This window comes from Plasmodium knowlesi, assembly GCF_000006355.2.
Source record: "Plasmodium knowlesi strain H genome assembly, chromosome: 12".
Lineage (NCBI taxonomy): Eukaryota > Apicomplexa > Aconoidasida > Haemosporida > Plasmodiidae > Plasmodium > Plasmodium knowlesi.
Window position 1 is genome coordinate 2,621,135 of NC_011913.2, and position 14,402 is coordinate 2,635,536.

At 38.0% G+C, this 14,402-nt stretch overlaps 4 protein-coding genes across 4 annotated transcripts; 2 read left to right on the plus strand and 2 right to left on the minus strand.

Moving 5' to 3' along the window:
- Positions 1–461: 461 nt before the first annotated feature.
- Positions 462–2,600, plus strand: PKNH_1257700 (kelch protein K13, putative; the record flags this gene model as incomplete). Its single annotated transcript, XM_002259882.1, has 1 exon — positions 462–2,600. The coding sequence occupies one exon, from the start codon at positions 462–464 to the stop codon at positions 2,598–2,600; it is 2,139 nt and encodes a 712-aa protein (XP_002259918.1).
- A 1,485-nt stretch (positions 2,601–4,085) lies between these two features.
- On the plus strand, positions 4,086–5,717 carry PKNH_1257800 (UDP-N-acetylglucosamine pyrophosphorylase, putative; the record flags this gene model as incomplete). Its single annotated transcript, XM_002259883.1, has 1 exon — positions 4,086–5,717. One exon carries the CDS (start codon positions 4,086–4,088, stop codon positions 5,715–5,717), a length of 1,632 nt encoding a protein of 543 aa, XP_002259919.1.
- Positions 5,718–5,904: 187 nt separating this feature from the next.
- Positions 5,905–7,476, minus strand: PKNH_1257900 (conserved protein, unknown function; the record flags this gene model as incomplete). The annotated part of the gene is made up of 4 exons (XM_002259884.1): positions 5,905–6,027; positions 6,161–6,190; positions 6,449–6,526; positions 6,772–7,476. The coding sequence occupies 4 exons, from the start codon at positions 7,474–7,476 to the stop codon at positions 5,905–5,907; spliced, it is 936 nt and encodes a 311-aa protein (XP_002259920.1).
- Positions 7,477–8,556: 1,080 nt separating this feature from the next.
- On the minus strand, positions 8,557–13,343 carry PKNH_1258000 (DNA repair protein RAD5, putative; the record flags this gene model as incomplete). Its single annotated transcript, XM_002259885.1, has 3 exons — positions 8,557–11,684; positions 11,903–12,898; positions 13,130–13,343. The coding sequence occupies 3 exons, from the start codon at positions 13,341–13,343 to the stop codon at positions 8,557–8,559; spliced, it is 4,338 nt and encodes a 1,445-aa protein (XP_002259921.1).
- Between the last annotated feature and the right edge of the window lie 1,059 nt (positions 13,344–14,402).

Consider the following 14,402-nt stretch of genomic DNA (forward strand, 5'->3'; position numbering starts at 1 on the left):
CTTCATTTTCTTTCGCTGTTTATATATACATGTTAGTGCTTCTTCCATCGATTGTATTATACCATTTTGATGTGCCTACTGTACATAATATGCCCACGGCGTGCCCATCAATTTGACATTCCATCTGTTGCGTTTTTGATTTTTCCCAAGGAGCGTATGTTAGGTGCTTTCCCGCACGTGTCTACGTGATTATCGAAGCGGGATTAGAAGAATTGTGTGATGTTATTAGTTGATGTCAAAGCAAAGCGATTACTCTGTAACCTTTTATTTTGTGTATTGCAATTTGTTCGTCAATTAGTGTTCCTTTTTGCGAACCCTTTTTTGTGAACCCACTCGTTTATGCCAATATTGGCTGCACCTGCTTGGCGACCCCTCCACAAAAGTGAACGCTGCAAGAAATATACCTCCATCCAAGGAACAGATGAATCTTCACGCATGAAAACTACCGAGGTGAATAAACAATGGAGGACGAAAAAATAAAATCCAATAGTATTTCCAACTTCTCTGTCACGTACGAAAGGGAATCTGGGGCCAATAGCAACAGCGACGATAAAAGTGTCAGCAGTAGCGAAAATGAGTCCAACTCGTTCATGAATTTGACAAGTGACAAAAATGAGAAGACAGAAAATAACAGTTTCATTTTAAACAATAGCAGTTTTGCAAATATGAAGGATAGCTTTTTGGAATCCATCGACTTGAGCATTTTAGACTCTAACTTTGATTCGAAGAAGGATTTTTTACCAAGTAATTTATCAAAAAATTTTAACAATTTGTCGAAAGAAAATCTTGGGAATAAATATTTAAATAAATTATTGAATAAAAGTGACTCTTTATTTATGTCAAAAAATAAAGACATGAATTTAATGGACAACAACATGGGCAGTAACAACCTCCCAGTAAAGAGCAGCAATAGGAAGGAAGGCTTCATGGATTCATCCACTCCAATAAATGCTAATGAAGATAACGCAATGAATAACCTTAAAAAATATAGTAATACTAATAATATTAATGATACGTATGAGAAGAAAATAATCGAAACGGAGTTGAGTGATTCAAGTGACTTTGAAAACATGGTGGGGGATCTCAGAATCACGTTTATAAATTGGCTAAAAAAAACACAAATGAATTTCATCAGAGAAAAGGACAAGCTATTTAAAGACAAAAAGGAACTAGAAATGGAAAGAATAAGACTCTACAAAGAAATAGAAAATAGAAAGTCAATAGAAGAACAGAAACTGCACGATGAAAGGAAAAAACTGGATATTGATATATCAAATGGGTATAAACAAATTAAGAAAGAAAAGGAAGAACACAGAAAAAGGTTCGATGAGGAAAGGTTACGATTTCTACAAGAAATAGATAAAATAAAGTTAGTCCTCTATTTAGAAAAAGAAAAGTATTTCCAAGAGTATAAAAATTTTGAAAATGATAAAAAAAAAATTGTCGATGCTAATATCGCAACAGAAACTATGATTGATATAAATGTTGGGGGGGCCATATTCGAAACTTCTAGGCACACCCTAACACAGCAGAAGGACTCCTTTATAGAAAAATTACTAAGTGGTAGATACCACGTAACGAGGGATAAGCAAGGCAGGATATTTTTAGATCGGGATAGTGAGCTATTCAGAATCATATTAAACTTTTTAAGAAATCCACTGACTGTTCCCATTCCGAAAGATTTAAGCGAAAGTGAAGCGCTGTTAAAAGAAGCAGAATTTTATGGTATTAAATTTTTGCCTTTCCCCTTAGTTTTCTGCATGGGTGGTTTTGATGGGGTAGAGTATCTAAACTCTATGGAGCTGTTGGATATTAGCCAGCAGTGTTGGCGCATGTGTACACCCATGTCCACGAAGAAGGCATATTTCGGAAGTGCTGTGTTGAACAATTTCCTATACGTTTTTGGAGGAAATAATTATGATTATAAAGCTCTTTTTGAAACTGAGGTATATGATCGGTTGAGAGACACTTGGTTTGTTTCTAGCAATTTGAATATCCCTCGAAGAAACAATTGTGGAGTTACGTCCAACGGAAGAATCTACTGCATTGGTGGATATGATGGATCGTGTATAATCCCCAATGTGGAAGCATATGATCATAGAATGAAGGCTTGGGTAGAAATTGCCCCATTGAATACTCCAAGATCTTCGTCCATGTGTGTAGCCTTTGAAAACAAAATTTATGTCATCGGTGGAACGAATGGAGAAAGATTAAATTCGATTGAAGTGTATGATGAAAAGATGAACAAATGGGAGCAATTTCCGTACGCTTTGTTAGAAGCCAGAAGTTCAGGTGCAGCTTTTAACTACCTAAATCAGATATATGTTGTTGGGGGTATTGACAACGAACACAACATTTTGGACTCCGTTGAACAGTATCAACCTTTTAATAAAAGATGGCAATTTCTGAATGGAGTTCCAGAGAAGAAGATGAATTTTGGTGCAGCGACACTTTCCGATTCGTACATCATCACGGGTGGTGAAAATGGCGATGTTTTAAACTCCTGTCACTTTTTCTCTCCAGATACGAATGAATGGCAAATAGGGCCCTCCCTTCTCGTCCCCAGATTTGGACATTCCGTTTTAATTGCGAATATATGAATGTCAAGGGGGGATATATATAAAAGGGGGGAAGAAGAGAAGCTGGGGTTGTGGATATGGGAGAGACAGGGGGAGTTATGTAGGGGAGATCTATAGCAGACACTCCCCTTTTTTTACTTTTTTTTTTTTTTTTTTTTTTGCTATAACATTCTCTGGTTTGTTTTTTCCTAGTGACGTAGTTGTGCATATGTTGGTATAGAAAATGATTGAGGAGGTGTGATGAGTGAGATTTGGTGGTATCCGATTCGAAGGTGGGAACGCGCAAGTGAATAGCTTTTCTGCTATTTGGAAAAGGTGGCCACACCGTATGGATCTAGCCGCGTCGATCGCACACTTCTATTTGCATGTACCATAAATAGATATAATTTGATGCGCGCAGTGATGAAAAAGTGATTTCCTCTTTTTCTACGCGTTCTCAAAGATACACTATATGGATTGTATGAATATTTACGCACTGACCTTGTGCACATGTTTTAAATGTGTTTGTCCCTTTTCCACCTCTGCATTTCCCACCTTTTGTTGTTATTAATTAATTAATTTTTTTTTTTTTTTTAATTACACTTCTCTCGTCCACACTCCCCCCACCCCATTTTATTCGTATCATCAGTCCCCTGTTTTATGAACCCATTCGTTTTTTAAGATGGCACATGTCGTGTACAACCACACGTATGTGAAAACATGTGCGTGCCGACACAATAGTGTGTGTCCTGGATGTGTACATACATAGCATATGAACTATATGCAGACAACTTTTCTTTTTTTTTTTTTTTTTTTTGCCGCCTTGGCCCCTACCCATTTTGTGACCCTCTCAGACTTTTTTTTTTATTCTGCCAAGAATACATAATTTTTTTAGAAAAGCCTTTTCCCGAATTTGAACCCACCAAGAGTAAACATGTGCATGTCGCATGTGCGCACAAATATGTACAAATATGTATAGATATATATAATTTTTTTTTTTTTTTCTTGGGGGATTCAATTTTACCCGCTTTTGGAGCAGCACAATCCCTGGGAGTGGGAAAAGCGCATCCAAGAGAGGGAAAAAAAAAAAAAAAGGATCCTTCTTATTGCTACATTTAGCGTTGTATAGAATGCGAAAGGAAGTGCTCCACTTTTTTTTTTTTTTTTTTTTACCTAATATTCAGTTAAGAAGCCCCTGTTTAGAGTCTACTGATGGTTCACCATTTTGTAGGGGAAGAAGCCTTGGATTTGTTTGGACGCACAAATTTTGTCGGCTGCTCTGGTGAAGGAGTCCAGCTGACCGTTGTGTCATGGCTATCTGTAGCGAAGAATTTTTGAATAAATGAAAAGAGCTATTATAACCATCGTAGGTATAGCGAATGAGGAGGCTCCAAATGTGATTTTTCGATATCCATATTTGATGAGCCCCCCTCCCCTGTTAAAGGTGCATCTTTGCCTGTGCCTATGTCCCTTGTGGCATGTGAAAAAAGTGTTGCCTCCCCCCATTTGGCCACTTCCTAATCCCAGATGGATAACATTCTTAAGGTACTTACGCAACAAAAACAGTTATCGCTGTGCGAATATGTGAAGCGTATCGGTCTAGGCAATTTCAAGAATCTTGACCCAACATATTTGAATGATTTTCTAAACAAATTGAACGATATACGGAATGCACCAAGTGGAAAAGATGAAAAAAATGAGGGGGAAGATGCTATGGTGGAAGAATATGTGTTGGAGGCGCCTCCACTCATCAACATCAGTAGCATCCAAGAGTGCAATGAAGAGCCACCGAATGGGAGTATATTTATCGACACATATAAAAAAGCAAAATTAAGGAATGAATTAAAACAGATGGGTCTGGAAATTATTAAACAGAGTGAAGTAGCCGTTTTGATCTTAGCTGGTGGTATGGGATCCCGACTTGGATTCAATAAACCAAAGGGGTTACTAGAAATTACTCCTGTTCTGAAGAAGACATTTTTCCAATTCTATTTTGAGCAAGTGAAGTTCTTGGAAGAGTACACCGTTGCAGTTGACACGGTTCCGAGAAGCCATGATCATGCCAATGGGGAAAATAGCATGGGATGCGTTAACCGCTCAAGTGAAAGAGGGGATGATTCCCCCAAAAAAAATATCCCCTCCAATGGAACGACCATATACGTCTACGTAATGACATCCGAGTACACGCATGACGAAACGATTAACTTTTTGGAAGAAAAAAATTTTTTCGGATTAAAAAAAGAAAATGTAAAATTTTTTAAGCAGAGCAATAATTATGCCACCGATTTTAATTACAATATTGTACTGTCCAATCAGAATACCTTGCTGACATTCCCTGGAGGAAATGGAGATGTCTTCCGTGCCCTCGACAAAAACCAAATAATTGAAGACATGATTCGAAAGAAGATAAAGTATATTCAAGTTGTAAGTATTGATAATGTGTTAAATAAAATATGTGATCCTGTGTTAATTGGTTTTTGTTCCTTTTTCCATTGCGATGTTGCTAATAAGGCGGTTAAAATGGAAGATGTAGGATCAATGGGCATTTTTTGCCTAAAGAGGGCAACAAAAAAAGAGGCACACGATAACGCTATGATGAACGAATTCTCCGTGTGTGAATACACAGAAGTGAACGAATACATTTTGAATAACCCAGAGCTCTTTATATATGGCAATATTTGTCACCACATTTTTTCATTACCTTTTTTGCACCATATTGTAAAGGGTAAACTTTACAACCATATGAAGATGCATAGAATAGTGCGGAAGAGGGATTACTACAATTATGAGGAGGATAAGAATGGGGACAGCCCCTTGGTAACCTCTTCCCCCCTGTATTGCTACGAATATTTCATTTTCGATGTTTTTAAATATGCCAAAAGGATTTTATCTTTAGAAGTTTCCATAGAAGATGAATTTTATCCAATAAAAAATAACGACAATGGAATGACTATCCTGAATGCACAAAAAAAATTAAGTCACATGCATAGAGCGTGGCTTGAAAGGATGAAGTTTACCATATTTCCTAACCCTTTGGAGAATCTCAACTGGTGCGAAATTTCTCCTCTGGTGTCTTACGATGGAACTTTTTTTTTTAATTTGCCTTCACAGAAAAATGTGCACCTTCCCTTTGTATTGGATTCGACTTCATCCTCCTAACTGCTCATTCGAAAGCAACCCTTTAAAAAAAAAAAAAAAAAATACACATTCATGCGGATTCTACAGTGGAAAAAAAGAGAGTAAGGGAAAATGTAACACTTGGCCAAGAAGTACCACTTCTCTAAGCACACATAGATACTCATATATGTAGTTCCTTCAACGGGATATACTGATGTGGTTCTTGAGCTCAAGGAATTTTTCGTCCATCCGGTAGGACCAGGGGGTCCCTAATTTTTTTGGGCTTCGCGAAGTGGTTGTCGAATAGAATCTTCTTCTGCTCTTCGTTGATCACCGGGAATTTGTCTCCAACCTGGGGGTGCGGCGTTGACGTAGCGACGATGTAGTGTTGACGTAACGGTGATGTAGCGATGGTGAGGGGGTAACAGAAATGGTGCACAATTGTACAAGGTGTCCACCATCGACGCGGCTTCTCCCAGCTGTACCTTTAAGTTACGTTCCTTGGCATGTCCGGGCTGCAAGTCATGTTCGGTTCGGGAAAGGAGTGTATGTGGATGGGCTTAATCAATCAGTGGAACACATAATGCATTTTAAACACATTCCAAAAAAAAAAAAAATAAAATGAAATGAAATAAATAAATAAATAAAAACATAGCAAGATGCAGCATAGAAAAAGGGGCTAACTAGGACCAAGTGTGAAATATGACAAGTTCAGTTTTATAACATAACACTTTTGCACAATCGTGCATATGTTCGTATTTCTTCCCGCTCACCGCTGCTTGTATGACGAATCTGGGCTCCTTATCCCGATCGCTTTCTTCCAGCTTCTTGTCGTAAGGAGGTCTGTTCTCCTGCGAGGAAGGGGAATGTCAAGTTGGCGTTTAAGTTGTACTTGACGAGAAGCGTTACATGGGGGGTGGAGGCCGATTACTCCAGTGTGTCTTCCTCAGCACACGTATATATGTGCACGTAATCGTATGTAAATGGTGTACACTGGTGTGTTTCACCTTTTTTTTTTTTTTTTTTTTTTTTTTTTTTTTTTTTTTTGTTCTGTTTCCCCTTATCCTGTCCTTATTTCAGAACTCGCTTAGCCTACCTCGATATTCATTATGGTTCCATCAGAGTGCACATAGAAAATGTCGCACCTGAATAAGTCGTAATTTATCTGCTTATCTGGTGGAGCCCTTTTATTGTAATTCTCAATGAACTTTCTAGCGTTAACAAATCTGTTAGGGTCCCTATAAAGTAAGCTCTTTAACCTTTTCCTTCTGTAGAAATGCATGTTGGTGCTGGGATCTCCGTCCCTTATTATTTCATCTAGGGATGGAAAAATATTCGAGTCCGATTTTTCATTTTCATATTGGAACCCTTCTTCTCTTAACTTCCTTTTGATGTCCATTTCGACAGGTTCAAAACTGCTTATGATATTTTTAAAAGGAGAAAAATAAAACATGTTTGACATTGGACTGACTGGCTTCTTTGCATATTTTTCAAATTTCTTGTCATTTCTTATGTTTAATTCGTAACAATCTAACTTCCTTTCTGGTCTCTCTGTGTTTGCCTCGTACAATTTGTTGCTTATCTTTCTTATGCGATTTTTTGGACATCTCTTTTGTGTTACAAAGTAGTATGGTCTTTTCCATATGTTCACTCCATTCTGCAAGGCGGCTTCAGTTACCTGCGCGGCGAGGCAGTTGCTTTTTCTGTAGCATCCCTGGGAACTTACCAGAATGATTATATGTCTACAGACCAGGAGAAGAATCACACGAAGTAGGACTCTCCCGTTCGCCAGCCTGTACATTTACGCGAGCAGGGGTAGGAACATCACGCACACATATCACATGTGGCACGAAATACTGAGGAACAAAAGCACTGTTACAAAAAAAAAAAAAAAAAAAAAAAAAAGAGAACACATTAAATAAGGGAATCTGAGATAGGGTTTTTTTCCTCTCTCGGTAAAAAAAAACAAAAAATACGTTCCCCTTTTGGGGAGAAGCGCAACATAGTTCCTTTTTTTCTTCTTCTCTTATAATGCGAGAATTAGAGGGATATGTTTTCCTATTTACCCCTTCTGCACAAGCTGAGATGATATCCCAATTCACTTGTCATGGGAGAGATATTCCGCAATTTTGCATTTTTGTTCATTTTTTCTCCCATTCGTGAAGTTCTCTCTTAGTTGTGTATTTTTTTTCAGAGAATTCGCGTAGATGCGAGAGCGATGTAAAAACCCCTGCGTGCTATTCGGCCGCTATTTCCCGCGGTGCCTTAAGTCTTCATATTATATACACTTACAAACGGGAACACGCCGAATAATGGCTGTTGCACAAACGAGAGTTATCAATTGGGTAATTGGGAACCCCATAAAAATAGGGATGACACAAAAAGGTTTCCAAATTTAAAAATTCAAAATTAAAAAATGTACATGCACACTCATCCCCCTCAGTAGCCCTGCGGGTTCGACTGTAAAAAAAAAAAAAAAAAAAAAAAAAAAAATACATATTTCACAATTGGGGACGGATGGTCATTTTTAAAACGCGAAAAAAGGTGGGCTTTTTCAATACACAAGGGACGGAATTAATCAAATGGCCATATTTGTCTGCTGATAGCTAAATGGGGGGAGTCATATCAAGGAGCGCATGCCATCATACCAGCCCACAGGTAGAGCGTACGTTCAACGAAGTGATGATAAAAACTTTTCTTTTTTTTTTTTTTTTTTTTTTTTTTTTTCTTTTGCGATGTTTCCGTTGGCGCGTTATTTGTAGCCACATGCACACCATGGTGCAACGAGGAGTACCACCCGCTTTGTAAAATGGTCCAAACATTGGCATGCACTTTTGGTTCCTTGGTTCCACTTTCCCCCCCCTTCCCTTTATCAGGCAACCTACTCCTCCGCATTCCAATCCTTGAACATGAGGATGAAATCGTCCATGCCCAATTTCTGCGGAGCGAATTTCATCTCCGTGTTAATTTTGTTACCCTCTTGAGTTAAAATTTGGTTCGCCGTGTACTGCTTGCTCTGATGGATTTGTAGAATTCTTTCCTCCACTGTTTTTTCCAAAACAAATTTGTATATGCTGACATCCTTTAGTTGTCCAATTCTGTGGACACGTTCGAAGGCCTGGTCTTCGATGGCAGGGTTCCACCACAAGTCCATCAAGTACACTTTGGACGAAACGGTCAGGTTCAGACCGACTCCACCTGCTTTCAGCGAGCATAGGAGAACTTTTCCAGAAACATTTTCTACAGGTATTGGTGAAGAAGGTTTAGTAAATCCAATTCCTGGTTGGTATACTTTCCCCTTTTGTATATTGAACCAAAGGAGAGTAGTTTTTCTCTCTTCATATGTTAAAGATCCATCATATATTTTATTTGGTATATTATGTAGGGTTAATAATTTTTGTATAATTTTAAGGAATCCAATCCATTGCGAAAATACAACAATGTGCAATTCGTTTTTCATGTCATCTTGTATATGATCAAATAATTGCTTCAATTTGGTAGAGTAGACGAAGTTTTCCTTTTTCATTTTTTTTAGCAGATCATCTAGAGGCGACTTATTCTCTTGTAGCGTTTTCAGCGACTTTAAGCTTATGTACTGATTGCACCCTGGACACTTCTTATCTGCTATTTGGGTAAGGTGAAAATAATTGTCTGCACATTTTTTGCACATGATATGCATGCATTTGCTAATTAGTGGGTATACAGCATCTTCCAAACAGATTACACACTGAATTGCATTTCCTCCTTTTAGTTGGTCTATCATTTGGATGTAATCATCATCTAGCTTATTTGAATGAGTGGCGCCTAGCATGAAGTTGTATATGAGATCATCTCCCCGCTTTCTTGGCTCATCTGTTATGTCATTACAGTAGGAACTGCTAAGTGGAGTTTCTCTCCCAGTGCTACCATTTGGGGAGAAAGAATCACTGTCTCCTTCTTCGTTCTCCCCTTTCCAATCATCGTCGTCTTTCTTCTCTAGACAGTTGTTTATATCTTCTTGATTCCATTCCTCGAAGAATGGCTTAGAGAACAGAAGCAGGGGATGCGAGCAACACTGTCTTAGCCTAAGCAGTAACTGCAGAACGTGGGAGTAATGACTTAACACATTTCCATCATGCATGTATGTGTCAAATTTGGTTTTGCTTCTGTAAAATATAGCCCTGTAAAAATCTTCTTCCTCCATGGAAAACTTAAGTTTCAAGAGGTGCACATTTTTTTTCGGTAGAGATATAATATAGTCTCCATTTTTTGTCTTGGATTTTTTTGTTCTTCTCAACAAAATGGGAGATGATATTTTCCTTACTACATCCAAGGCTATGTTCAATTTATTCCTGTTTACATAATCTATAATTTCTTTGTTCCACCATTCAATAGTTCCATAGGGTTTGATCCCTAAGAATCTGAAAAGTGGAAAAATATCAAATATTGAATTTTGTATAGGCGTTCCCGTCAAGCACCAGTTTCTTTCTCCTCGCAATTTCCACACTGCAATTGATTGAATGGAGTTCTTATTTTTTATCACATGTGCTTCATCTATTATAATTCTTCTCCATGTTATTCTATACAAGGGGCACTCTTTCTTCGGGTTCCCCTGTTTTGTGTTCTTGTTATCATCATATGTTTTTAGGGTGCTATTACTCATCATCTCCATTTTTGTGCCCAAAATGGTTTTTTTGAAAAAGTTGTTTATTCTGGGGCTCTCATTATTTTTTCCGCTTTCTGGACTCCTTTTCACTCTTATACCTTTTTCTCCACGGTTAGGAAACTCACCCTTCACTTTCTCTTCTTCTGGGCTCCCCTTTATGTAACCAAAGTCCCCCTGTTCGCTCTTCTTATTTCCAATATCATTGTTCATTCCCTCAGAGTTCTTATATTCACCATTATTCCTTTTCTTATTTAACGTATTTTTATACTCAGAGACTAGAGTTGAATATGTAGTAAGCACCACAGAGTACATGCATAAGTCTTCGGTATTTATATCTTTGGAGGTTCCGTAATAAATGTAGGATGTAAGGAAACCCTCCCTGGTGTGCTTCTCGATTTCTTGTTTCCACTGATAGATCAGAGCTAAAGGGGCAATAATTAATGTCCCTCCGTTTTTAAAATTCAATCCCTTTATAGTATTTTCTACCAAGTGAATAATGTTGTTCTTATTTTTATTATTCCTATTTTGTAAATGCAATTTGTTCTGACAAGCATCATGCACTATTAAGCCGATGCTTTGTATCGTTTTTCCTAAACCCATTTCATCCGATAAAATACCACCCCTAAATTGGGGTACATACTGTGGGAAGGTCAGCGAAAAGCACCCTGTTAATTTGTTTACATAGAAATATTTTAGCACGCACACCAGGTTATCCTCCTCGTAGATTTTTATGTTTGGGATAAAGGCATGTTCCTCCCACAGGGGATTAAGTGGTTGCTTGTTCCGAATGTCATCGCCGTCGTTTTCGCCGTCGTCCGTGTCGTCGTATGATTCGTTTTTCTCTCGCTTGATGACTAAGTCAATCCGTTTCGCCTCGGGCTGAGGAATCGTGGCCATCGTTTCGACCTTGCACTGAGGGATACTTACACTCTGCTCGACCTTACACCCGGACAGCACGCCTTGCGTGAGATCCAAATTGGGGGTGAACTTTTCATTTATTATGGAATGTATTTGCGTCCTGTTCCTTGCCATGCTTTTCAAAAGAGAGTTATCCTTGACGACTTCATCAATTACGATTTCTTTTATGTCCTCTTTTTTTCTGTTTTTCTCTTTGAAATATTCAGGGGGGTTTTCCTTGGTGTACATCCACCACACACCTTCGGCCTGGTACGTTTTCAGCGTAGGCTTGAAGTAAAACTTGTCCGGGTGAATTTCCTCGAACTCTTCGAGCAAATAACCCCCGCGATATTTCTCTTCCACAAAAACCATGTTCGTTGCTTCTTCGTTGTTTTCCTCCATGTCATTCTCGCTGAGGGAGTCCACGATTTCCTCTTCTTCCTTGGTTACGCTGAGGGTTGCTGGGTCTAATGTGGGGGTGTGGGGAGTGATAAGAATTGGTAAAGCTCTCAGTGGGGTGAAGATGTCAACATCGTTACGATGACGGCGCTGTCCATCAAATGTTTTGCAACGAATACCACTCCTCACACATGCAGAGCACTGTGCGAGGTAAATTGCGCATCCCCGAGGGAGCCACTAGAAAGGGATCCTTCTTTCACATATTATCATATTAATGGAACCATACCTAGGACGGAGCGCCTCGGAGCGCACAGTGCCTTGTAAGGGGTGCTGAAACCAAGGGAGGTGTCCCCCGCCCGGTCCCTGTTCCCATGGACAGATGAATCGCTCTTAAGAATACTATTAGAAGGGGACAAGAAATTACCCTTATTTATTCTAATATGAGAACTTTCAAAGGAATCCGTATCGACATTTTTGGCTAGTCGCAGTGGCGTGATTCTAAGCTCCTTAAATAAATTATCAACACTGTTTTTAATTAAAGAATTATATTCATGAAATTTATGAGAATCAATTTTAAAAGAATCAGGGTATAAAATAACATGAATAAAAGTTCTTAAGCTGCCCCCAAATTTTAAATCACATAAGGAAACCTTTTCTAACATTATTTCGATTCTGATAGCATTCAAAACAAGTAGTACACATAATGTTTTGGACAAACTGCTCTTAATCTTGGAGATGTCTCTATTATTATTATGCTTAATTCTTATACATGAATAACCCTCGTTTATATCTTTTAAAATTTCACTTTTGCACTTATCAAATTCCATGAACTTTTTATCTGCTGATAAAATTTTATTCGAGTCCAAATGAACTTCTGAATACTCTTCATTTCGTAATGGAGAATTGTTACCTTTCTTTGTTAACACTTTCTTTTTTTTTACTTTTTTATTATCTGTGGGAATGTTCCTACCTATCACTTTAATATAATCATTGGATATAACATAATTTTTATTCACCTTTAGCATATACATTGGGGAGTATGACCGCTTGGTCGATTTCGGTGTTATCTCATAACATATCTCAATATCCTTGTCACTCTTTACGTCGCATATTTCACTGGACAAAATGATGGAATCTGTTTCTATGCACCCTAAATAGTATTCAAAGAAGACTCCCTTGTCTCTTATCAACTCAGCTCTCTTTTTCGACGCCTCGAATTCTTTCATCCTGGCTAACTTTATCTGCTCATAGTTGTACATGCTTATGTCCTCTATAATTTCGACTGCGTGGGAGAAAGGGAGCGATTTGTTTGAATAATCATTTGAGAGCATATGCATGTGTGTATGTACGGGGGGGATGGAGGGCATAATAAAGGAGAACCAATATGCATCAAACAATGCCAAAAAAAAAAAAAAAAAAAAAAAAAAAAAAAAAAAAACACTTCAATCTCGCGAATGGGAAAAGAGGAAAAAAAAAATATAGGTTCCTCTTTCACCTCAGTTGAATCACTTACTGTCACTGAATCCTTCCATAGACATGCCGTAGTTACACCTTCCATGATGTACTCTCCCAAAGTTACCAAATTTTGACACTGTGTTGCACGGAGGTTGGTTCTCATTTAAGCTTATAATTTCTATCACGTCGCTATCATAGCTCTCCTCCCCCAAACGGCCAACTGATTTTCCATAATTATTCTCTTCATTTTTTAAATAATTTGAGCTTGTCATTTAAGATAAAAATATTCATTTATGGTTTTACAGATGAGAAACAAGAAAAAAAAAAAAAATATAAAATAAAATAAAGAAATAAATACAAAAAATTATCAAACGTGTAATGTTAAAAAAAAAAAAAAAAAAAAAGAATTAAACGAATAAGGGTCTAATTATAACAAGGTATACTTAAAATAAATGAATCACATACTTTTTCGACGATACAAAATCGTATTTAAAAGAAATGTCGTCCAATGAAAAGCTGCGCACTGAGATGGGAGCTCTTTAGTATCTCCACATTTCATCTGTGCGTACTTTCACCTCTCTGTCTTTTCACCTTTAAGGTTTACACCTCCACGGAGCACACCTACATGCCCATTCATCAAAACGCGCGTGCCTCAAGACGTGCTATGAGGTCTATCCTTATTTGCTACTTTGCATGACTAGGGAAATATATACACAGGCAGTTAGCGCGTGTGGGCATGTAGACATGTGGAGTGCTCCTTCTCATGGGGAACGCCTTATCCGCGGTGGAATCAACGCGCGAAAAGTCTTAAGGGTGTCGAACATTACATGCCTCTTTTTTTTTTACTTCCCAAGAGGAGATAAAATGTACGTTCGTCCAGTGAATGTGTGTTGAAGAACACTATACAAATGGTTTCGCAGTATAAAAAAAAAAAAAAAAAAAAAAAAAAATGCGAAAATGAGAAGGAAAAGGGGTGAAAAATTGAGAAAAGAGAAGACAAGGTGAAGACAAAAATCATCAACTCAAATGCTTATAAAAATAAAAACTGAAACAAAGGCGCAGGTGCGCACACTGATGAAAGGAAGGACATACGAAGGAACAAAGCAGTGGCCTAGGTACACATTTGCACATACGTAATTGCATGTACCATCGCATCAATGGCCTTTTGACTTTGTGATGAATGATCAGAGGTAGAAAAAGGCTTACAGTTCTACCTTATGCACATTCGTGTACGAGCTTTTACTTGCCATCGAAATATATCTTATGATGATAAATAACTCATTCCCCGTGATTATTTAACTCCATTAAAAAAGGAGAGAGTTTTGTAAAGT